Genomic DNA, 25,321 nt, shown 5'->3' on the forward strand with positions numbered 1-25,321 from the left:
TAGTTAGTTAGTTAGTTAGTAATATCATAGTGTACAAAATAGATGTTATGCAAATTTTGTGTAAAATAAAATAGTTCGAATTATCCAGGTTAATTGGACTCCATGGAAATGTCGCGTGACATTTTTGCGGACCCCATGAAAGACCAATATGCTGGCATCACTGTTCTTGCAACTTCCTTTATCAATGGTTATTGCAGCTTAGTTGAGATGGATCATTTCACAAGAGAATTACGAGTTTTGATAGTGAAAGCTAATTACAAGAATGGGGAATGTTATGAAGATACTGTTAGGAAGCTTCGTGCAATCCTTGGAAGTGAAAGTGCACCTAGTGAGAGTAGAGTTCGTAAGTTAATCACGAAATTTGAGGAAAGAGGTTCGACAGCAGACACTAAAACACCACGCTCTCGATCTAGCCGGGCGTGGGACATATGCCAGATGTCATCTTTCATTCTTAAATCAGAAAGTTTACCCCTTGTAATGATGTAAAAATTTTTACGAATTTGTAAACATACAGTATTTTCTTAAGCATATTAAATCCGTCGCTTTTATTGGAACACCCTATAATTTTCATTTACTCCTTATGTTTGGAGAATATTAAAGAATATTGAAATGGTTATGCAATTGCTACGGGGTAGGAGGAAAAATACGGACAAGAATTTTTTCCGATATCATCAGTGGCCATATTGCATCGCACAAATTTCTTGAAGCTTTAGTGTGGTCCAGAATCTCTCAATATTTTATAATAATTTTTTACCAACATAAGAATGTACGTCTTAATAATTTTTCATGTACAAGTAAACAATCCTTCATGTTGGTAAACTCCTGTTTTGTTTTTACATATCCATAAATATACAACGATTATTCTGATCCTTAATGCTGCTGTTTCAGTGCTCATATCCAGTTATATGTTTAAACAGAATCTCTTCTGCAGTTTGCAGATCGTTTGTTCGATGCACTTGATACGAACAGGGACGGGTTGCTGAGCTTCTATGATATGTTCAGTGCCCTGACGGCCACGCTGGAGGGGAAGATCCCTTGCAAGCTCCTGTGGCTCTTCAGAGTCTACGACAGGGACAACAACGCCTTCATGAGCGGGAAGGATATGCTCGACATGCTTAACGTAAGTAAGGATGCAATCTTCATAAAGTTAAAGCAGAGAACTATCGTGTTGTTAGTTGTTAACGTCGCCTTTCAATCTCATTAGGTTTATCTTAATTATAAAACTTTGTAAAACATTGACAAAATTTAACATTCTAGACATGAGATTGGATTAAAATAGTTATAATGAGCTCATTTCATGGCATTATGATGTACCTTATGGTGTCTGCTAACAAATAAAAAAAAGGGCATCCCCCATGGGGCAGTGGTAGCGTCGTTACCTTGTAATCAATGGGTCCCGGGTTCGATACCTGGTGGAGGCACAAGTGGTTCGGATCCCACTTTAAACTGTAGGTCCAGTCCCGATTAGCCATACTGTGCATAAAGTAGACTTAAAACACCAACTCAACAACAACAACAACAAATAAAAACAACTTGAGTATGATGGCATAGGCTGAATACATGAAAGCTTTAACAGTGAGTTACGTCTTTGACGCTGTAAAAATGTATAAAATTTTGACTTAATTTGTCTGTGAGCATTTGGGCTGCAGGTGTTAGTAACTTTTATTTGTCAAATGTGCAAATTATATAAAGGGCCTCCCCCATGGCGCAGTGGTAGCGTCATTGCCTTGTAATCAAGGGGTCCCGGGTTCGATACCCGGTGGAGGCACAAGTGGTTCGGATCCCACTTTAAACTGTAGGTCCAGTCCCGATTAGCCTTACTGTGCATAAAGTGGACTTAAAACACCAGCCCCGCAAATTATATATATTCACAAACATCTAAACTTTAATGCAATTAAAAATAATAATATTTTCCATTTGAATTCATTTTGTTATTTACATGGATAAGAACAACTTTTCATGGAATGGTCCAATAGATGACAAAAGAAATTGTGATACCTATGCTCTACTGAATATTTGAACACAGACTATTAATAACAACCTGAGTCGACCTACCAGGTTCTTTGCATAAAAAGAATCATACATATTAGCATATGAAAGAGACAACCCTCTAAATTATAAAGTTTCACTGCATTTGTAACAAAATTAAGACGAGAGGACATGTAAATAATTTGTTCATTATCCTAAACAACTTAAGTAGAGCATACACAAATAACCATAAGATACATCATTATTTTTACATTTTTTTAAAAATATCATGACAGTACAGCCTAGGGGCTTTACGAATATCGTTACAAAAATTATTGCATATTTTCAATAACTTCTCCAATAATAAATTTTTATTTCCAGGAGTACAAAAGTATTAAATTGTCTCATTTTAGATGTACATACCTTTCTTGTCTATTTATTCACAGTGAACATTTACTCATGTTGACTATCTTGCAATTTCAACTTCCAATATACATAATATTTCTTCCAATTGTATTAAACTGAAACTAGTAATAATAATAATAATAATAATAATAATAATAATAATAATATTAATAATAATAATAATAATAGCAATAGTATTCACCATAATATTTAGGTGGCTGAATTCTACAGTATGTTCCACAATAAAAATTATACTTTTTAGAAATGGAATACACACAAGTGAATTATCTATTAATTACTGCCCTGTGATAATGAGTAACAATAGAAAAAATTCAAAAAGCAAATGTGACAAAATAAAGTAAAATATTAAAATATAATCAATATTGTTCCCAATTGCACTTTCTTTTTGGATTAGGTGATTTTAGTTGTAAATAGCAGCTATCCTGAAACATTCTCTCCATGAGGGCAGCTCCATGATAAATCATGTAGATTTGAGTGCCATAATTTAACTATTTCTGTCTTTCGCTGAACTAAATTGTGAGCTATAGCTGTTACGTCACATGATATTTAATGTTTATTACCATTAACGTCAATTTGAAAGTAAAATTCATGAGCAAGAGACACTTGATTTTATGTAAATTAAATATTTGGTGTTAATTTTAAAGGTCATATCCAGGTACGTTTGTTTAAGTGCATCTATAAAACAGTTATAGCAACAATATTTGTTTAAACTCGCAAAATGGCTATCGCTTATGACGTTACGGTCTTATGATATGTGGGAATTTGCATTTCACACAGCAGTAACAACAAATATTTTTCAAGGAGTTGAAATTCATGAACAGATTGTTTTGTGAAATTTCTGTTGCTCGTGTGTTGTGAAATGTTTTGCAAAGGACTTACAAATGTTTTCTTTTCACTGCCAGATGTGTCGGTGGTCTTGGCCATGAAACAGGTTGCCTCTTTGGAATATAATTGTTCGAATACACTCACGCGATGCTGCATTCATTTGTTAACAGTAGTAGAGCGCATGTTAGTTCACTGTACCTAAGGTGCGACGTCGCTAGTGTCGCAAACCTAGAGAGATGAAGTGCGCATGCGTGGCGAAATTTTCATTTGTAGGCGGACTTATCGCTCTTTCCGTGTATACTTTTTAATAACCAGCAGCAGATTAACACGCACGTAATTTGTAACGAACCTGAGCGTTAAAGGTTTTATATTTGTAAGAAGTTAAGATTTTTAAAATGTTTGTTACTGCAAATAATGTGCAAGCTGTCACAGACAACTATAGTTAGATTGATACAGTTTTGTTTTGAACTTGTATATATGTTTATAAATACGTCATTATCTGCTCGTGTTGACGTCACTTTCTCATCTCAGCAGAGGAAGTAAACCCACCTGAATGTTTTTCACCTGACGAAACACTCAGTTAGAAAACAGGTGAAGGTGAGAAATCAACAAAAACGTGGTAACGGTTAACGGAATGCCTAAATAGTGTAATTGGTAAAAATTTTCGTTTCATTCTGGCTATACTCGAAATAATAATTAAGTACAGAAACTTTCGTGTATTTACGTTTGTCTTGTCCAACGTTAATTCTATATGCAAGTATGTTTATTGATTGTGATGTGATTTAATATGCTATAGAATTGTTCCTCTTCATGCAGAAACGTGAGCAAATCTGTACCTTGCTTGTAAGTCCACATACGATAGGAAATATAAGTGATTATAAAACTGCGTTTAACTTCGAATACTGTGTTGTGTTTCTTTTCTACCCAGCAAGCCCTGATGATTTGCAAAGATTCTCATGTTCCCGACTAAAGGAATAGCGGACTAACTTTCTGACGCCTGGTGTACAACCGGGGGACGTTGCACAGTTATTTTGGCATACCAACGCGGGGCCAGAATACATAGTTATTTTGGTACAATTGTGGAGGCTCGAGTGCAAAATTATTTTTGCAATTCAAAAGTGATGCCCGATTTAGTGCACACTGAAATTGTTCGTCCATAGAATTCACGAAGGGAAATGTGTGATAGTGAAGTGAAAGTATTAACTGGGAAGAGCCATAGACGGTGTTGTAGAATGGAGAAAGACGCGACAGGAATGAATCTGCGAAGCAGAGGAAGAACGATAATGGATGCAGAAATCAAGTTTGGATGCTGTGATGATCTTACCAATGACAGGGAATTCTTCCAGTGTTGCCATTGTTTGCAGAGGTTTCATTGTAGTTGTGATGGGCAGGAAGTAACGTCGGTATCAAATAAAGAGATACGATGCACATTATGTTTGTCAGCACCAGAAACAAAACCAGAACCGAGTGTTCCTACCAAACCCTCATCAGATCACTGGCTACTTGATTGGTTGATGAAAGCTAAAGCAGAACGAAACCAGAAGGAAAAGGAGGAGGTGAAACAGCGTAAGAAAGATATGGCTCCGATAGAGAAAGTTCTAAAAAAGGAGATGATGGAGTTTAAACTCATAGTTGAGTCTATAGAAGTAAAGGGAAGGAAAGAGAAAGAGGAAGAATAAGAAAAGAGAAGGAAAAAGAAATAGGAAGAAGAAGAAAAGATATGGAAAGAGAAAGAGAGGAAGAGGAAAGGAGAAAAAAGGAAAAGAAGAGGAAGAAGAAAAGAGAAGGAAAGAGAAAGAGGAGGAAGAGAGAAATGGAAAAGAAGACTTAGATATTATCCGTGCATTTATTGAAAACAAGGAAGAAAGGAGGATACAGGAAGATATAAAACTAAGGTCAGAATTACAGGCTCTATTCTCTCAGCACAAACTTGAACAGGTGGAGAGCATCAGAGGAGAGATAGAGAAGCATAGTATTAAAGTCATTGAAAAGGTGGACGAAAGGGTAAAGGAAATTGTGGAAGAGGAGCTAGAGTTCTTAAGAGTTCGGCAAGGACGGATAGAGAAGGAACAGGATGAATTGAAGAAGAATATGGAAACCTGTCTTGAAATTGTCCAGTCTGGAAGAGAATCTGAATGTGACCCTCCACAGAGAGTTCAAGAATTAAAGAGTTCTGTATAGTCTATTAATGTAGCACTAAAAACCTTTGGTGAATGAACAGAACTCAGAAAATATAGTGCAAGAACAGAAAGTTGAAATAAAGGCAGCTGGAGAAAAGGTTAATTTTATCCATGAGAAGGCTAAAAATATGGAAGTATCTCTTCGCCAAGAAATTCAGGAACAGACAGGTACAATTATAAGTAGGGTCAGTTAACAGCAGGAAAGGATCCATAATTTACAAATTCGACCAGAAACCTCTTCCGATATACTACCTGATCCAATCCGAGGACTGAGTCCAGAAGCTACTGCCTATGAACCTCCTGTTGTACTTCCAAACCCATTCTTCCTCGGTAATACCATAACTTCTGATAGATGCAAGAGGCCTAGAGAAAAGGATTGTAATGACGGTTTTTCTCCTCGACGCAGAACAGAGTTTAAGATGCCCAGAATGGCTGATATCGCGAACATTCCGAATTTAAAGGCGAGATCGAAGCTCAATCTGCCAAAAGATATCTGCGTGAATTAAATGTCAGTTTCGACTTAATGCAAGTGCCTGAGCACTATAGATTGGAATTATTACCTCGGGTTTTCACCGGCAAGGCTGAGCATTGGTTAGCTGGTAATATGGACAACTTTGTGAATTATGCTGATTTCTGCACACGCTTCAAGGATGAATTTGCATCAGAAAAGGCGAAACAAAGACAACTAGCGGCTGTGAGGAACCGAAGGTATTCTCGCCTGGTACACGACAACTTAGAGAGTTTTGCCTGGAGTGTCTACGCAGCGTACAGAAACCTAGCTGACAATTTTAATGAGAGTGAAGTTCTTAATTTGATAATTGGACAGTTGCCGTATCGCATTCGGAATCTTTGTCTGGCGCACACTCCACGAAATGTGGATGAATTGACACGTTTCTTGAAGGACTTCGATATTTATGATGACCCTGATACCTGGAAGAATAAAGAAAACTCTAAGAATAATGAGGCTGCAGGAAATAAAAGTTTTAAGATCCAGTATATCCAGACGGATTCAGAGAGTCGAGGAGGCAATTTCTCACGACCTCGAAGATTCAACAGAGGATTAGGCAGGAGAGGTTTCAACCGAGATCAGAACGAAAGACAGAGAAACTCCTACAGGCCTCGTCCAGAACAAAGGCAAAGTTCTCCAGACAGATGGCGTTACTTCGCCCGGACTGTACTCTCCACCACGTAGAGGTGACAATTGTGGTTCCTTCTCACCAAGACATGACGTTGCCTCAGAGCAGGAAGAAGCAGTGGAGGCTACTAGAGAATTTCTGCAAAACCAGAGATCGCAATCGTGTCAGACAAACTAGGACCTTGTCTAGGTGTTTCGCTTCCGTTTAGGCAAGGAGCCTCTGAGGAGCATCCCATACAATAATTACATTTAAATTTTCAGTTAACAGAAATAGAAGAAATTAATTTAGAAAGCCAAATAAAATCAGCTCGAACATAAAAAACTAAGTACAAATCTCCTGCAGTTCTTGCAAATTAATGGACATCCCGGTGACTTGCATTATTCATACTGGAAGTGAATGTTCAATATTAAGTTCCGAGATCTGGACCCATTTAATTAATCTGATACCAGGCATTCAAATGCAAAAAGTTTCTGACATAACTGGTAGATTTTTCCGGAAGTCATAAGAAGAGAGTGTTCGGAAGTAGACAGGTAGAACTAGAAATTGGTGGCATGAATTTTAGCATAGAAGTATTCATCTTAAAGGGTTTTCGTACGGATCTTCTTCTAGGTATGCCTTTTCTAAGACAGCACGAAGTAGAAATAAGTTACAGGAAGAATTCAGTTACTTTGTTGTTCGGTAGAACTCCTGATCAAGAAGAAGGAAATCCTGTTGATATAGAAATAGTGCAGTACATCCAAAAGGTCCAGGATGAGGATGAGAAGTGGATGTATAAAACCACGGGCCTCAGACAGAAGGTTGAAACTATTAATATTTTAAATGGTTCCCAGAAGCAGGAGCTAATAAACGTGCTGACTCGTTATTTAAAGGTATTCTCTGAGAAGCCCGGAACAATGGAGACCGCTGAGTGTGAAATACTCTTAACAAGCACCGATCCAGTCCATCGCCCACCATACCCCGTGCCACTTTCAAAAAGGGCTGCTCTGGAAAAGGAACTAGACTTATGGAAGGCCTGGAATATAATTCAACCGTCAGTATCTCCTTACTTAAATCCTCTATTGGTTGTAGACAAGCCAGATGGGAGTGTCAGACCATGCATAGATTTCCGACTGCTAAACTCCATCATGATAATACCTACAAGATCGGTTCCGCCAATTGATGAGTCTCTTCAGAAGTTTAAAGAATCCCGGTATTTTAAAAGTCTGGACGTTAAAGGTTTTATATTTGTAAGAAGTTAAGATTTTTAAAATGTTTGTTACTGCAAATAATGTGCAAACTGTCACAGACAACTATAGTTAGATTGACACAGTTTTGTTTGGAACTTGTTTATATGTTTATAAATACGTTATAATCTGTTCGTGTTGACGTCACTTTCTCATCTCAGCAGAGGAAGTGAACCCACCTGAGTGTTTTTCACCTGACGAAACACTCAGTTAGAAAACAGGTGAAGGTGAGAAATCAACAAAAACGTGGTAACGGTTAACGGAATGCCCAAATAGTGTAATTGGTAAAAATTTTCGTTTAATTCTGGCTATACTCGAAATAATAATTAAGTACAGAAACTTTCGTGTATTTACGTTTGTCTTGTCCAACGTTAATTCTATATGCAAGTGTGTGTTAGTGATTGTGATGTGATTTAATATGCTATAGAATTGTTCCTCTTCATGCAGAAACGTGAGCAAATCTGTACCTTGCTTGTAAGTCCACATACGATAGGAAATATAAGTGATTATAAAACTGCGTTTAACTTCGAATACTGTGTTGTGTTTCTTTTCTACCCAGCAAGCCCTGATGATTTGCAAAGATTCTCATGTTCCCGACTAAAGGAATAGCGGACTAACTTTCTGACGCCTGGTGTACAACCGGGGGACGTTGCACAGTTATTTTGGCATACCAACGCGGGGCCAGAATACATAGTTATTTTGGTACAATTGTGGAGGCTCGAGTGCAAAATTATTTTTGCAATTCAAAAGTGATGCCCGATTTAGTGCACACTGAAATTGTTCGTCCATAGAATTCACGAAGGGAAATGTGTGATAGTGAAGTGAAAGTATTAACTGGGAAGAGCCACAGACGGTGTTGTAGAATGGAGAAAGACGCGACAGGAATGAATCTGCGAAGCAGAGGAAGAACGATAAATGATGCAGAAACCAAGTTTGGATGCTGTAATGATCTTACCAATGACAGGGAATTCTTCCAGTGTTGCCAATGTTTGCAGAGGTTTCATTGTAGTTGTGATGGGCAGGAAGTAACGTCGGTATCAAATAAAGAGATGCGATGCACATTATGTTTGTCAGCACCAGAAACAAAACCAGAACCGAGTGTTCCTACCAAACCCTCATCAGATCACTGGCTACTTGATTGGTTGATTGATTATAAAACTGCGTTTAACTTCGAATACTGTGTTGTGTTTCTTTTCTACCCAGCAAGCCCTTGTGATTTGCAACGATTCTCATATTCCCGACTATAGGATTAGCGGACTAACTTTCTGACGCCTGGTGTACGAAGTGCGCATGCGCGGCGAAATTTCCATTTGTAGGCGGACTTAGTGCTCTTTCCGTGTATACTTTTTGATAACCAGCAGCAGATTAACACGCATGTAATTAAACTCTAATATTCGTTACAAATGTTAATGTATAATAACTTACACAGATAAATAGTAGAGTACAATTGGGTTCCAAAACTAGAGGTGCAAGAACAATTAGTTTCCCTTGGTAGATAAGGTTTAGCATAGTCCGGGGGCAAAGGTGGCAAAAAAGTGGGGGAGGGCAACTGCTCCACACGGCCCCTTAATAACCGCTATTTGTTCGTTAGACAGACCAACAGTAGGTTTATGATTACATATAATGTAAACGCATAAAATGTACCGCAACAACTCATCCTAGATTGCGGAATACTTCAGGTATCACACTAGCCCCTTTTAGTTTGCTGAACTTTTTGACTCTCTCTGCACTCTGGCTACACGGATCAACACCGATTCGTTTAATTTGTTGATTTGGTGGCAAGTAGTGTATTGGGTGTCTGTACCCTTTTGCACTACGTTCTGGAGAGGTGTAATAAGGGTGCCAGGGATACTTTTATCCCGTATAGCTTTTTATTGCCTTTTAATATACACAAATTTGCAGACACCCAAAGAAATGAAGTGAAATGGGCATGGTCAAAGCAAACTATTGTTGGTGGCAGCACCCATGTTGTGCCCCAGGCTTTTCATGGGCAATTGTTCTCCCATTTAAATACATTGGGAATTTGATGCTGAATGTGCTGCTATTACATTGAATTGCAAGTTTCATTTCATCTGAACACCAGAAATTATGTCATAGATAAATAATCAGTGCTGTGAAACTAAGAATATTAATAAGACGATCGCCAACAACAGAAGAGATATCGGAATCAAAAAGCCTTAAAATTTGCACAGCACTTGTTTACGTCACTTGCAATTTTCACTATGTATGTGCTTTATTCTTGTGTATCTGATAAAGAATAATACATATTAATTCGCCACGAGACTACTTTTATCTTTTATAATTGTTATTAATAACTGATTTCTTTTCTTACGTGATAGCATACTTTTACTCATGGCTAGTAAATAGAGTTCTCTATTTTATACATACATAGTTATCGAGAAAAATAGTTATTAAAAATATTTTATATTGTGTTTCATGTCTCGCAACGTCTAGGGCTTTCTAATTTACAGGAATTATAATTTTAAAATTGTTTTGTATGTCGAAACAAAAGGACAAGAACACGATGGGGAAATGTCTGCTTAATTAAAAAAAAAGTTGATATTAAGTTATCGGATAGGTCATAGTGTATAATAATAAATATCATGTGTTTACTCACGTTATAGATATTTTATTTGTAATTTGGCGAGTTTCTCCGATTCCTTCTCCCATCGTTCAATTACACATACTCGCAAGTCGCATCAAGAGGAAACATAAAAGCGTTGTGTAACTATCTAAATTTTGGCATTGTAGACCCATGGCAGCTAGAGACTACCAAAATTACGTCACGTTTAGTGATCTTTGTGCACAAATATTCTATTTAGCCCGTCGGGGCTACCCTGAGGTTGCGCTTTAATATATTAATTCTTAGCTTATGGAGATGTAATTTTCGGAAACTTATGACTTGCTACATAACCTTAAAGGTTTGCTAAACACATTTTTGTTATCGATTTACACGGGAAATTCTTAACTTCGTTGAAAATAACGTTTGAATAGCCAGCAATCCTATCGCCCTCCAATGTAAAGCTTAGGGCAACCAGATGACGAACGAAATTCTTTAGGGACACAACAGGGGTGGCGCCTGTAGCGGAAACGTTTGGTACAAACGTACACTCGAAATCGAATGAAACGCCCCCCCCCTTACGGTTATGCAACCCGGAATTTTATATCATCTAGTTTCGCCAGGAATAGCAGCTCGCGAGAAGCGTAGTGTTTCCAACTCTTGAATCTAGCCACAGATTCACGCGACCGGGTGGAGATCTTGCTTTCCTCTTGATTTGATTTTAACGGACAAGAAGTTTATTTTGAGAATGTCTCTGGTAATAATAACAAGTGTTATTAACATTTATGCTTGAGTTTTTTATTATTCTTTTACCACTTCCGAACGAATATGTGAAGATTTTTTTTTTCATTTTGCAATAACGCTTTCGGCATTTTTCCTTCAGAGTTATTCTTTTTGTTTTTAAATTTTTGGCGACATCTGATTTGGAAAAAGTTCCACGAAGTTTGTTTTAAGTGTAAATTCATCTGGACATACAGTGTAGAGTGGGATTCGAACAACAAATATGAGCTTCCGTCGCGAATCGAACCAGCGCTCCTTTCATTATGTTTTCTTTCCACGTTTATTAAAATTTGCTTCCTTCAGCCTACTTCCGATTGTCGTATATTTCAATTCGTATTCCCGTTTTTTTTTCATTTGCATTGTTCGAGCCGTGATAACTTTCTCTCTTAAACTGGTTATTCGAATACTTTTATACTTATTATTTTTTCTTTTCTCGATTTTCCCTTCGCACTCATTACAGATTTCGGTATCGCGCTTTTCCATATTTTCAGTAATTTAATTCTTTGACTATTTTTAATTTGCCCTTAGTCCGAATCAAGAAAATATGTTAGGAAATGTTTCCCGTGTAAATCTTATTGTATGGTGGTGTAAAATTGATGCCAGCTTTTTCTTGCGATAAGGGTTTTGAAAGTGCAAGGGTCTCATTTATTAACCATGGTGGGAAGGGGGGGGGACGGAGGGGTGCCAGAAACCTTCCAGTCGGAATATGCCTGAAACGAAAAGTATAGATCGACCACAACGAAAAAAATCCTTGGGACGAAAAGTACCCGCGCAGATCTCCCTTCTTCCCTTCAGCTCGGGCCATAAGGAAGCATGGTCCACTCTCCCCCGCCCCTCCTCGCGGGAGTACGGTGCACAGGAGTCGCGGGTCTGTGCAGGTTGTTTTGCTTGTGGTTCCACTCTTCCATCAGCATGTGGGTGCTGAGAAGGCTATGCTATCTGCGAGTGAGGGGGAGGGGGTGACGAGCAACACTGCCACAGCGAGTCGCTGTAAATGATTTCATTGTCTGTGCTGGGTGAAACCGGTTCTTGGTGCTCTTACACTTTTCCGATACATTTCTGTCAGCCTTTCTAGCGAAGCGAGGTCATATGTTCCAGATTCGAACTCTGGTCAGGCATGAATGTATCACTGAGTTTGTCCCGTCACAATTTTATAAATTGATAATTCATCCGTATTATCGCGATTAACTCAAGAGGCAGAAGAGTGATGTAAAATAACCGAAATAGAAATTGATGCATTTGTGCCTGGTGCTAGTGTAACGACGAAGTTAACTCTTTATAAATGATGAAATAGGTAGCCCTTGCGCTCAAATACACTTATACCTTGGCACAAAAAAAAATCTAACTTATCGCTGATCTCTTACTACATTTGGAATACAGCCAAGAGCGATGTAAAGCAATGCAATTACATTGTGAATGTTTCACATCCTATAGTCTTTCTTTTTCTCGTAGCGGGGGCGGGGGTTCATTCATTACAAATATCTAGGAATGGATTTAGCAGCAATCCGTGATATACTTAAATATCATAACATGCTGCGTAGCCAGGGTTCTTGGGTCCTAGCCTCTGATAATGAGTTTTTCTTTTTCGTTGTTTCTTCAATCTTCATCAATTTCCCTAAAGCATCATTCATCCTCTGTGGCCATTGGCTATATGTAAAAGTTGACATAAAATTAGTAAATTTTGAAAAGAAAACACAAGGATCTGCTTTTCTCATAGCTCGCCAAACATGCATATTTCTGTATTTTATGCTTTCAGCGCTATCATTATTCTTGGCAGGCAATGGAATTGAAGCAACTCTCACAACTAACGTAAACTACATATCACTCAGGCATGACAATTCTCGCGGGCAAAGTGGATTTTTTTGGCACATGGTAGCGCAATAACTATCTTCTGGCATAGATTTAAATCCGTACTTTTTATTCCAGTTGAGTGATTGACTCACAATTTTGCCATTGAAGGTTTGGGTTGTATGTGGGTTATACGTATTGTGTTTTTGGTGCGCTAGGAAAAAGCAATCCCAAAGGTTCGCACTGAACAGAAAATTGTGTGCTTTTCCTCTCTCTCTCTCTCTCTCTCTCTCTCTCTCTCTTCCAACTCCGTCCCTCTCTCTCACCCCAAGTCCCCACAATTTAGGTAAACTGTTGTTAGAAACATATTTTCCGAAGACTATCCACATTGAAAATAATATTCTCCAATTGTTTTGATAGGGCATTTCTATTGCTCCGAACGAATTATCTCCGTAAGAGGACTAGGGCCTCCCCTATGGCGCAATCGTAGAGTCGTCGCCTTTAATCAAGGGGTCCCGGGTTCGATACCCGGTGGAGGAACATAGTGGTTCGGAACCAACTATAAACTGTAGGTCCAGTCCCAATTAGCCTTTCTGTGCACAAGTGAACTTAAAAAACAACAATTCAATTCAATTCAATTGAATCATCTTATCAATATTTTTAAATCTGCATCTAGATTATACATTTATATTCATTGCGGGCAGAAATTGCGAGAAAACAATGCATTTTTTTAATGGAATGCATGAGTCAATAATAATGTATATTTTACGGTATATACTCTTTTATATTGCATTGATTCAATAGTATCCTTATTTCCTAAAGCAAGCGTGAGTTTCTTTGCACACACCACACAGGCCCTGCTTGACGTAAATCTCAGATGCAGTAACTTCACGGTTGCCTTTGCCACCACGCTTTGGCTTTAATTCGAGCCCCGGTAGGTGCTTCGTTCGAGATCCTGCAGCAGTTTTACTCGTATCTATGCCTTGAGCATGTCACTTGCAACGGAACCAATAAAATGAAACTTTCTGCACCGGAATGGGCGTGAAACTCTACATGCACCAATGATAAGCTGTTTTCAAGAGGCATGTGCCACGTGCTGCATGTCCCTTCGGTCCGAATGTTCCTTTACGATATCATTTCATCATGCCTTACACTTCGGAATTTCCAAGAGAGGAGATAGTCCGCATGTTCTTGTGCGGCGGATCTGCTTTCAAGAGTAGATTGGCCAGCGAAGTCTTCCAATCGAAAACATTTGGGCGTTGATGGTGAGAGAGTGGGAACCTAGACAGCTGAGAACAATGGAAGCTCTACTGGCTCACGTGTTTGATGTTTGGGAGAGTTTAAGGAGAAGACCAAACATCTGCTCGTGGAATCCTTGCCTCGTCGACTATATGATGTGCTTGAATCCAACGGCGGGTGAACACAGTATTGAAACTCCGCACTGTTTAACCGATGTTCTTTGCTACATCCCAGAACAAAACTAATAATTACACACATCTCCATATGCAACTTATCTTTCCAATTATTTCTTATTGATACCTTTGTGCTCTTGGTTACTTTTTCGCACACCTGAACAATTATATTATATTCTATAATATTAATATTCACATTATTGACAGATTTGATTCACATGAAATTCAAATGCGCAGCACACATGCACCCATTCCTAACACTTAACTGTTAGTTACATTACACCTATCACGTTGCCACAGTTCTAAATCAGGGGTGTCCAGGGGGAGGGGCATTATGGCGCAGACTGTGATGGAAATTTGACTGAGTAAACAGGGCACAAGTTGAATTACGTCATCAATTAGCCATTGCTGTTATACAAATAGTCATTTGTAGATTGTCAGGGGAATTGTTACGGGTAATAAGTAATATTGGTGGGGGGGCGATATCTAACTCTTACATATTAGGCCTTAGATTGATAGGGAAATTATGGTGGGCGATTAATGAAGTTAGTGAGATTTTAAGGTAGCGGGATTGATAATTATTTGGGGGGGGCAGGGAATCCCAAGTCTTGTGTATTACTATTACGTCTTAGATTGCTTTTTTGGAGGGAGCAATATCAGCAGGAAGTCTAAAATTGGCATGGAAATTTTGTTGGGAAGATTGAGTATTAAATTTGAGGTGGAGGGGAGGGGAATGAAGTTTTGATAAAATGGTATGTCTTAGATTGTGAAGGGATTTCTGACGATTAAGAAATGGACAAAGATCCGGGCGGGACTCGAACCCGAAACATTCGGTGTCTGGATCGTTAGTCCACCACTAACCCCGCTTGGCCGCAGAGCCGGTTCCCTTTGGTGGCCAACCGCGTTAAGTGGTCCACTTCCGATACCACGAAATTTCCGGGTTTGAGCCACGGCTTCAGTATTGGTATCATGGCATCAATTTAATCTAATCGTCACTCATCCTCATTAGCCGAAAGTGGCAGAAGAGCGACTTAAAATAACAAAAGGTACAAAAACAACTTTAACACTCTAGTAATTTCTGATCTATAGATGCGTATTAGCATTGATTGTTGACTCTTGAATGATAAGCTTACGATTATTATTGTTAATATAAATTGCCATCCATCAACAGAAGGACGGACCAATCGATCATTTAATTCATGACGTTTTTTTGGTATTTGTTGTCCCTTCGGATCAGCTTCGAAACCTAAGGACATTATTAGATGTTTGTCTGAAGTTAGTGACGATGGTTCTTTAAATTCCTGTAGCTCTTTCAGCCGACGCGGGAACCACCTTTATGGCAGTGATCCTCTGTTGCCGCGTTTACCTACGAAGGAACTCGTGGTCAATCAACCAATTAGGCCTACCGCTTGGGCAAGAAACGATAACTTCACAAAGCCCTCTTCTCCGAAGCAGCCAGCAGGGAAACAGGATTTTGTCACAATAACCCTTTTGAACACCGGTTCTAACAACGTTTCTACTTAATTGGACATTATCCATTGTTTTTCCTTTTGATTGAACATATATTCTATCTATATATTTCGAAACATTTCAAGAGATCACCTCTTCTCTCATCTTCAGGCGAACAATTTTTGCTATGTCTGTAGTGTGATTGGAACTATGACAGTCCATGATTTTGCTCCAAATCCGGTCCGCTAAGCAACCAGTCTTAGATGCCCATTCGAAATCGACAGCTATAAAGCAAAATATGTTTGAAGTGAAGATCTTATTGAATGAAACATAGCTCGACTCACCCTCACATTTGCATTTCTTTAGATAACTTGCATGCACTTCGTATAGAAGACTGAAAATTCACACTATTTGGCATGGCAAATAGACCTTATTCCAGCTTCGCTGAAAGTTCGATGTATGTAATAATTGTCAGTCATGACGTTCAACGCCCTCTGCGCGTGTGTTGTGATGGGTTAGCGTGTTTTAATTCCATTTCATGCTCAGAAAGGCTACCCGAAGTGGGACCTACAGTTGAAAGTGAGATCCGAACCACTAGGCAGTTGTGTCTCCACCAGGAATCGAACCTGGGACTCCGTGATTATAGGGGGTTAACGAGTTCATGGCTTTACAGTTTCGTGAATTGAAGGAAGCCAAGGTGAGAAAAATGTGAAGAAATATCTTCTACACGGAACTAACTATGTGTGTGTATGTATGTATGTAAAACTTTCTAGCACATCCATTTTCCTACCTTCATTTTATCATCATTACGTTGAATTTTGCACCAGTGATTTTTCACTACGTTCTAGGTCACGTCACTTTGAGTCGTAAAGTATTGTCTGTAATTCAGTTTTAGTATAGTTTTTAGCCTCTCACCCAAGAATTTTTAAGGTGGGAGAAGGGAGGTGGGACTCAACTTCTGGAAAAAATAATGCGAGTTCAATTGAGAATACGAAAATGGAGCGGAATGATTATATTGCTAAAATATCTTGAGGAAAGTAAAGCGTAAAATTGAATTCTGCCTCTGAGTGAGTCCATGATATTGTTTATGTTTGAAGGTAATATATTAAACATGACTATCAGCATAACCGAACGCATATAATGAGATGATTTATTAGTGTTACCAGGCTAAAGGTGTGGAGTGCGGCCTGTTGCCTCCTTCATTACGGAATTCCACATGTAAAAATTGATCAGCTCTTATTGCGAGTAACCATTATAGGCTTAGACCAAATTCTGGCGTTTATATTTCAATTCACTTCCTCAACAAATCCTTTCTCGATTGACTAGATTTTAAGCGGAGCGTCATTCAGTTGTCTGTCAGTGTTCTTTTTTGCAGAAGCAACAGCAGCTCGCTCGCACCCACAGTGCCCCGCCCACTCGACGAGACGCGTTGTCTGTGCAGTGCAGAACAGTGACAGTGTTGCCTCTCTATTCGATCTTTGTATTCTCCTTAGCCTGCCACTACACACACATTTCAGACAATTCTTCCCATACAACAAATGGAAAAGCAATCAGGCAACTGTTAAATGGCTCTTTTCTAGATTTTCTATTAACACTTTCCACGGTCAAGATATGTTAACTTGGTTCTGTTTCGTATTCCCACAATTTGGCTTCGTGCAGCAGGGGTTTATATTGCAAGCTTAAAAAAAAAACGTAGGCAGGTATTTTAACATTTTAATTTTCATCAGTTGCATGATTGTATGAAAGAATATGGTGGAAAAATACACTACTTAAGACAATATCACTAATAATAATTGGCCGCCTCTGTGCCCGAGCGTGGTAAGCCGTCGGGTTTTGATCTCGCTGCCGAAATTCCCGGGTTGGAGTCCCGGCCTGGGTATGATTGTTTATGAGTGTTCCTTCATGCATTTTATCATACACTAATCCTCATCGTTGCGATTAGCCAAAAGTAAAGTAAAAAAAGAAAGATAATACTAGTAATAATAATAATATGAATCTAGCTCCCATGGTTTCTTTATGACTGTCCTCTTATCAATTTCATGGAGTCATCATTCATCCTCATTGTTCCGATTAGCCAATAAATGGTAGAGAAGCTGCGAAAAATAAGATGTAAAATAATAACAGAATTTTCTCCGCAGAAGGAAAAATAAATGCTCCAGAACACATGCAATACAGGAAAAGAGTGTCCTGTAATGTGAGTCTGTAAACCAAATGTAAATCACGAATGAAGAAGTTTACGTGAAGGTTTCATCTTCTACGAAGCAATACAGGCTTGGATGGCGCAATGGTATCGTCGTCGCCTTGTCATCAAGGAGTCCCGGTGGAGGCACAAAGGGGTTCGGATCCCACTTTAAACTGTAGGTCCAGTCCCGATTAGTCATACTGTGTATTGTGGACTTAAAACACCAAATCAACAACCAACCTACCAATACAGGGTTGGAAACACTACAGTTATAGGTTTGGAAACACTGCTCTTCTCGGGAACTACTCTACCAGGCGAAACTAGATGATATAAAATTACGGGTTGCATAACCGTAAGGGAGGGCGTTTCTTTCGAATTTGTGTGTACAAATACATTACAAATACGGCGCTGAGTGAGTGGCATTACCCCCCCCCCAAAATCAAAAAGCTTAATTCGCACAGTGGGTTTAATGTGTGGTGTACGGTCACCTGGTGTGTGTTTACTAATCAAATGAACGTTTGAAGCAGCAGACTGGCATTTGATGAATCTTCTGAACTTGAAAACCGATCTTCATAAACTTGTTTGAAAGTCACTTCCTTTCACCAGCCTGACACCGGGATACACCTGCACTACACCTACTGTCAAAGAGTGCAGTTAAGTAGGTAGGGCTACTAATAAACAGTGGCGTACCCAAGGGGAGGTTGTTAGTGGTCATAACCCTTACTTTTAGCCCAGTATTCCTTAAACAGGAACGTCAAAGGCAGGAAATAATGCCAAAATAAGTGTCGACTACTAGAAAAAGTGCACGTATCACCCCCTTTGAAAACTTCTGACCACACCACTGTTAATATACCACACCCTTGAGTACATAGAACTACCAGTGGCTATTTCTTTTAATTCTCGTTTTAGGCATGTTACTGCTTGAGGGCATTCAGTTTAGAATTGAGCTACCAAAAAAACATGAATATGGAAGTGCTAAGTAGTAGAAGAAGCCCGGTTCACAAACCGAAAATGGGGCTCGGTGGGGCTCGCCTTAATGGATTTCTCTTGTAAGGCATGAGCCCCATTTTCTCGCAGTGTTGCCAACACCTTACTCGAAAAAATCACCAAGGTTTTTTCTTGGTCTAACCTAACCTAAAGCAAGGAGCTGGCAATCTTGCTTGAGGCTTCTTAATGGTTTGCTCTTGTAAGGCATAAGCCTTATTTTCTCGCAGTGTTGCCAACACCTTACTCGAAAAAAATCACCAAGGTTTTTTTTTCTTGGTCTAACCTAACCTAAAGCAAGGAGCTGGCAACCTTGCTTGAGGCTTGTCTTACAGTGCATAAAGCAAGGTTGCCAACCTACTGGTGCTTTTGCCATAGCTTTTTACAAAAAAAAGAGAGAGGAGAGAGAGAGAGAGGGAAGAGTTAAACAACCGACAGCCTACCTACAGCTTTTTTTTTTCTTGGTCTAACCTAACCTAAAGCAAGGAGCTGACAACTTTGCTTGAGGCTTGCCTTACAGTGCATAAAGCAATTTTTGCCAACCTACACACACTGGGCAAGGAGAGCCGGCAACAAACACGCACTGCCGTAAAAGAGAGAGATGGGTGGATGGCAACACTGCACGGGTTCAACGTCATCAAGTGAAGATTGCCTTAATGGTTTTCTCTTGTAAGGCATGAGTTTTATTTTCTCGCAGTGTTGCCAACTCCTACCTACACATTTTTTTTTTTACTTGGCAAGGGGCTAGAGAGAGAGAGAGACCTACGGCTAACAACAGTGGTGAGCAAATGCGCCATATCGTAATTTTCAAACTCCGGCAATGTTTGTATATCGTGACCTTTGTAAACCTCTCTCGGGGGAACGATGTGCCACACACACACACACACACACACACACACGCGCGCGCGCGCGCTTGTATTGTGACGCATTACATACATGTGGAAAAAAAAAACTTTGCCTGTCATTACAAAAAAAAAAAAACTTTGACCGTATTCTTAAATAACTAACAAGGACAATGAATCTTTTTGGCTTCCGCAAACAGATCAACATGGAAACTGCACCGCCAAATTTCAATAACCTCTTACCTTCCGTGTTATCTAAACTCAATGGTTTACTGATTGTTCACCTCAACAGCATTTGGACGAAACTGAATGACGATGTGGGCAAGATGTTTTATGTTTTTAATAACAATTTACATTTCTACGAAATTCCGATCGACGGGAAACTTCAAATCACCGTGAATCCGGTGAACGCAGGCGAAATCAAAATTTCTACCGGCAAGAATATTTTTCGAATCAAGCACGACAAGATGCTTTCTAACATTACGTACGATGTTTCTGCAGGAGATTATCTTTACATGGAACTCCTCGAAGATTACGACAAACTCATTCCTCTCTTCGTAGAATTACGAATCGTCTATCCTATTATAAATAACCGTTAACCAAAAATGCCTAACGACATTTTCGGCAACACCAAGCGTGTAGACCACGCAGAAGAGATTCTCATGTTGGACGTTCGAGTTAAGAAGTTGAGGACCGATTTGATTGCTTTGCAGGAGACCTTAAACAAAAGTTTAGAGTCGGAAATCGCTACGCTCCAAACGCAATGTCTCGACCCCATTCTGAAAATCGATTCCGAACTGAAGATGCTGATAAAAAATTATGTCGACGTACCTTCTTACGACAGCGTTCAAAATATACAGTTGAGCGTGGATTCGCTTCAAAATGATTTGGCCAAATTACAGCAATTTCAATCGAAAAATGAAGATTTGGAAAAATTGAAACTCGAAATCGAAGAACGAACTTCCGCAATAGAAAAGAATTTCTCTGAACTTCAAACCGTCGTGAACGATATAGACGCAGAACGCTTGCATGTCGTCGTTTCCAAATTACAAGAAGAATTCACCAGCACGTTGGAAGAAATTAAATCCAAGTTACAGACTTTGGAAGATACCATGACGAACCTACCATCGTCGGACGAACTGCAGGTCATCGGTAAAAGCGTCGCGAACATAAAAATTCAATTGGAGGCGTATCGAGATTTCGAACACATTCAAACCACCATCGCTACGCTTCAGGCGTCCTTGGAATTGATCAACGAAGAAATTAAAAATATTCACGCTGAAGCAAGAGCGTTGACGAGCATTCAAGACACGTTGAGAACGGTTCAGCAGAAGATCGATTATTTAGAAAATTTGAACGTCGAAACGAATCTCGCTCATTTTCATCACGTACTCGACAACATACAGGGTGACTTGGAATCGTTACGGACGAGCGTGCCTTCGAGCGAAGATTTGGAAAAATTGAAAACGGCGGTGACGGCACTATCCGATTCGAGCGACATCAAAAGTTCGTTGAGCGATCTCGAGAGTAGGGTGGCCAATCTCCCCACCTCCAAAGAATTGCACGCATTGAAAAGAAACATATCTCGAATGCTGAAACGACTAGAAACGGAAACGGCGAACGTGGAACAGATTCGAGACGAAATTAGTTCGCTGGTGTCGACGCTGCCCACTTCGCAGAGCGTCGCCGACCTTCACGCGCAGTTTACAGAGATGCGAAGCATCGTGAGCGATCTTACCGAGAAGAGCTCGAAATTGAATCAAGTCGAGAACCTTCAGAATATTGTCGTCAACATCAGAGATCAAGTTGGAGTGCTGGAATCCACGCAGGAATCGACGCTGGCCTCTTTCGGTGCCAAGTTGCAAGAACTCAACGAAAACTACAAGCAGTTGAACGTGGAAGTGAAAATCAAACCGTCGTTTTCTACCGTAACGGATACCATAATCGAGCATTTGCTGCCCATCGAAAATAAACTCGGACAAGTTCACAGTAATCTCGTCACCTTCGACACTAAATTCGCCAAATTGTTCACCTTGCAAGCCATCGAAATCAACAGCGTTCCCAATCAACAGAGAATCTCCACGTTCGTCGAAGGTAACAAACTGTACATGTTGCATCCTTATCATCCGTACTACAAGTTTCTCCTCGATGGCAAAATTCAGATAAACGAATTTCGTACTGGTCTCACGGCAGAAAAGCTAGCGTTCCCACCATGACCTTAATATCGAATCGTGGTGTCCAGAAAGCAGGAAACATTCCTCTGGCACGTTGGAACGAAACGCGCAACATATTTGAAATACACGAAGACGAAGATCTCACCGTTTTCGACGTGAGTGCCGGCGATAAGCTGATCATTCAAAACACGAGCGAGGTGCCACCCTCTTTGAATCCCATCACGCTGGTGCTTCTCTTCAAACGTAATCTCTAAAAAATGTCTAGGCAAGCCATCGTCGAAGAATTGCATAAACCTGCACGCCGCAACTACGAACGTTTGGCTGTAGTAACCAAGGGCATCGACGACCTCTGGCAAAGTGACCTCGTGGAGATGAGTAGCGGCAATTTGAAAAACGTACATAAATGGAACAAGGGCAACAAGTACCTCCTCACCGTCATAGACACATTTTCGAAATTCGCATGGGCTCTACCTTTGAAGGCGAAAACGGGATCGTGCGTCACGGAAGCATTCAAATTAATTTTTCGCGAAAGCGGCGGCAGACGACCTCGGTTTCTGCACACGGACAACGGTAAAGAATTTTACAACGCCGTATTCGAAAAGTTTATTCAAAAACATGGCATTCGACATTATTCGACCTTCAGTCACATCAAAGCCAGCATCGTGGAAAGATTCAATCGAACCTTGAAAACACACATGTGGAAACGATTCACGCTTCGGGGAAATTACAAATGGGTCGACATCCTGCCGGAACTCGTCGACACCTATAATGATACGGTACACAGAACGATAGGCATGAAGCCAGTTGACGTTACCAAGTCTGACGAGCAGCGTTTAATTTCTACCGTTTACTGTCCAAAGTACACACCCACGACAAAAAAAAGCTAAATACAAAATTGGAGACCGGGTGAGGATCAGCAAATTCAAACGCACCTTCGAGAAGGGATTCACAAAAAATTGGAGCACGGAACTCTTTACGGTGGTTCGAGTTTTACCCGGAAACCGACACACGTATATAATAAAAGATAGTAGCGGTGAGATTTTGAAAGGAAGATTTTACGAAGAGGAACTCTCTAAAACGAAACACCCCGACACGTACCTCATCGAGAAAGTATTGCGTAGGAAAGGTGACAAACTGTTTGTCAAATGGCTGGGACTTCCGGAAAAGAGTTGGATCGACGCGGACGAAGTGATCTTGTGAGTACGTGGAACGTGGTGAAGCGTCTACCGGATCCGGAAAGTCAAACAAGAAAAAAAAAGAACGGTGAGTTGCTTCCCGACAGCATCCGCTGTGTGATCGTAGGTCCTTCGGGGTGTGGGAAAACGACACTGCTCGTGGACAATTTTCTCCTCGCACCGAATTGGTTAGATTGGAAGAACAGGCACCTGTACGTGTTCTCGAAAAGTTTGGAGCAATCCAAATACCAGCAACTGATGAAACTGTACGATGGTCTGGACATTGCAACGTTCGCCTCGGAAATAAAACCACTCGACGATTGTCGTGAAAATTCAGTCGTTGTGTTCGACGACGCCATCCTGGAAAATCAAAATGAAATTCGCATCTTTTTCACGCAAGGTCGTCAGTAGTGTAATTGACTGTATTATAAACCCAAGAAAGTATTAACCCCCCTCTGGCAGATTTGCCTACACTTAAAACTTGCTCAACATGCCCATATGAGCTTTTTGCTCAAGTGTGGAACCCTGTCTAATCCAAGATTTTTGTAAAAATGTCCTCGGGAATTTCCTGAGAAAGTATGACCCCCCTCAGATTGATTTGCCTACACTTACAAAAGGCACTTCTGTGAGATTGTTGTCCATAAATTTGTTAAAAATATGCCCCTCTTGATATTTTTTTTGGCCACACCTAAAACTAAGCTAAGATACACCCACACCCACACCCACCCACATACACCCACACCCACCCACACATATTTACTTCCGGTCCACTTCCGGTCCACTTCCGGTCCACTTCCGGTCCACTTCCGGTTCACTTCTGGTCCACTTCCGGTTTGACTACTTCCGGTCCACTTCCGGTTTGACTACTTCCGGTCCACTTGTGGCCAAGTTGTGGCCTATTTCTGGTCTTATTGTTTCAGATATTTTCAATGCGGTCCGTGCTTAGGCTATATAAAGAGATTTTGCATTGCATATCAGCCAGTATTGTGAGAGCTGTTGAAGAGAAAGGGTGTGTTGTTGCAGTGCTGCTCATATTTTTTAAACACAAAAATGCCGAATCAAAAATATTGCAATCAATGCAATAAAAATATATCCAGCCCCAATATGGGTTAAGTACCAAAAGAATTGTAGTCCAGATAAAAGCAGAATAGTCACAAAAATATGCCCCAAATGCCATAGAGAATATAGCATGAAATACTTCACATATGAACATATAGATACTTCTTCTGCACAGTCATCAATATTTCCAAACAAAATTGATTGGAAATATTTGTGTGATTGCCCTGTATAACTTAGATTGCAAGGCCAAATTTTGTAATTTTGTAGACCAGGAGCTTTATCCTATGCTCCAGAAACAGGCTCTCCACAAATTATGTGAACATCATGGAGCACACAATATATTTTACAATTTTGAGAATCTCAATTTAAATTCAGGAACAAGAGATTTGGATTTGATGTATCTGGAAATATTTTTGCATCTTGAATCAACCTGCAAACAATATTACATGTTAGGCTGGGCTATTTCAACAGCAGTAAATATTTACCAAATGTTTCAATGTTAAAAAACAATCAAAATAATATCTTCCAGGAAATATAGATACCTGAACATGCAAACATATTTTGAAAGAAGAAACATTGCAAGATATATAAAATCAGACCACCTGTTGGATTGTTTTAGGGAAAAATTTGAAAATCTATCAGAGTATGATTTTTTTAAAGTGCAAAATGAAACAGAGGCAAGATGGGTACTTGACAGTGATGTTGGGTTTGGGTATGTGAGCATAGAATTGGGTTCTGAATATGATGATTTTGAATCCAATACATACTGGCATAGAATTGATGCATACCTGTTGCATTGTTATTGGGGAAAATATGTTGCTTTTTTTACAAAAAGTACTTCAAGTTTAGAAAAATTTAGGTTTTACAAATTTTTCCATGATCATAGAATTTATACAAACAGCAGGTGGCCTGTTGATGACATAACATGGGACACAACAATTTCCATACTTGATGAGGCAGGAAAATTGGATGTAAATTCTGGTTTATATTTTAATGAGTTGATTATGTACCTGCTTAAAAACAATATCAATTCTGGCTTATTCAATACAAGATGGACTTAAATAATTAGAGTTTTTACACAAAATATTTTTTTTGCTAACAATTTCAAGTTCCTTGAGTGGGAATATGTTGTTTTTAAGATCAGCATTGATTCTGTAG

At 39.6% G+C, this 25,321-nt stretch overlaps 1 protein-coding gene across 1 annotated transcript; it reads left to right on the forward strand.

Moving 5' to 3' along the window:
* The first annotated feature begins 207 nt into the window (after nt 1-207).
* Nucleotides 208-9,027, forward strand: LOC145981388 (neuron-specific calcium-binding protein hippocalcin-like). The gene is made up of 3 exons (XM_083114627.1): nt 208-343; nt 918-1,120; nt 8,962-9,027. The coding sequence occupies exons 1-3, from the start codon at nt 208-210 to the stop codon at nt 9,025-9,027; spliced, it is 405 nt and encodes a 134-aa protein (XP_082970753.1).
* The last annotated feature ends 16,294 nt before the right edge of the window (nt 9,028-25,321 follow it).

Source organism: Lepisma saccharinum, chromosome 29 (genome assembly GCF_977018435.1).
Source record: "Lepisma saccharinum chromosome 29, izLepSacc3.1, whole genome shotgun sequence".
Lineage (NCBI taxonomy): Eukaryota > Metazoa > Arthropoda > Insecta > Zygentoma > Lepismatidae > Lepisma > Lepisma saccharinum.

Bases quoted from the DNA above. Each gene is read 5' to 3' on its own strand.
- LOC145981388 (XM_083114627.1), top strand. From the start codon at position 208: ATGGATCATTTCACAAGAGAATTACGAGTTTTGATAGTGAAAGCTAAT. The intron at 344-917 runs GTAAGTTAATCA...ATGTTTAAACAG, and splicing joins ACCTAGTGAGAGTAGAGTTC to AATCTCTTCTGCAGTTTGCA. The intron at 1,121-8,961 runs GTAAGTAAGGAT...TTTTCTACCCAG, and splicing joins ATATGCTCGACATGCTTAAC to CAAGCCCTTGTGATTTGCAA.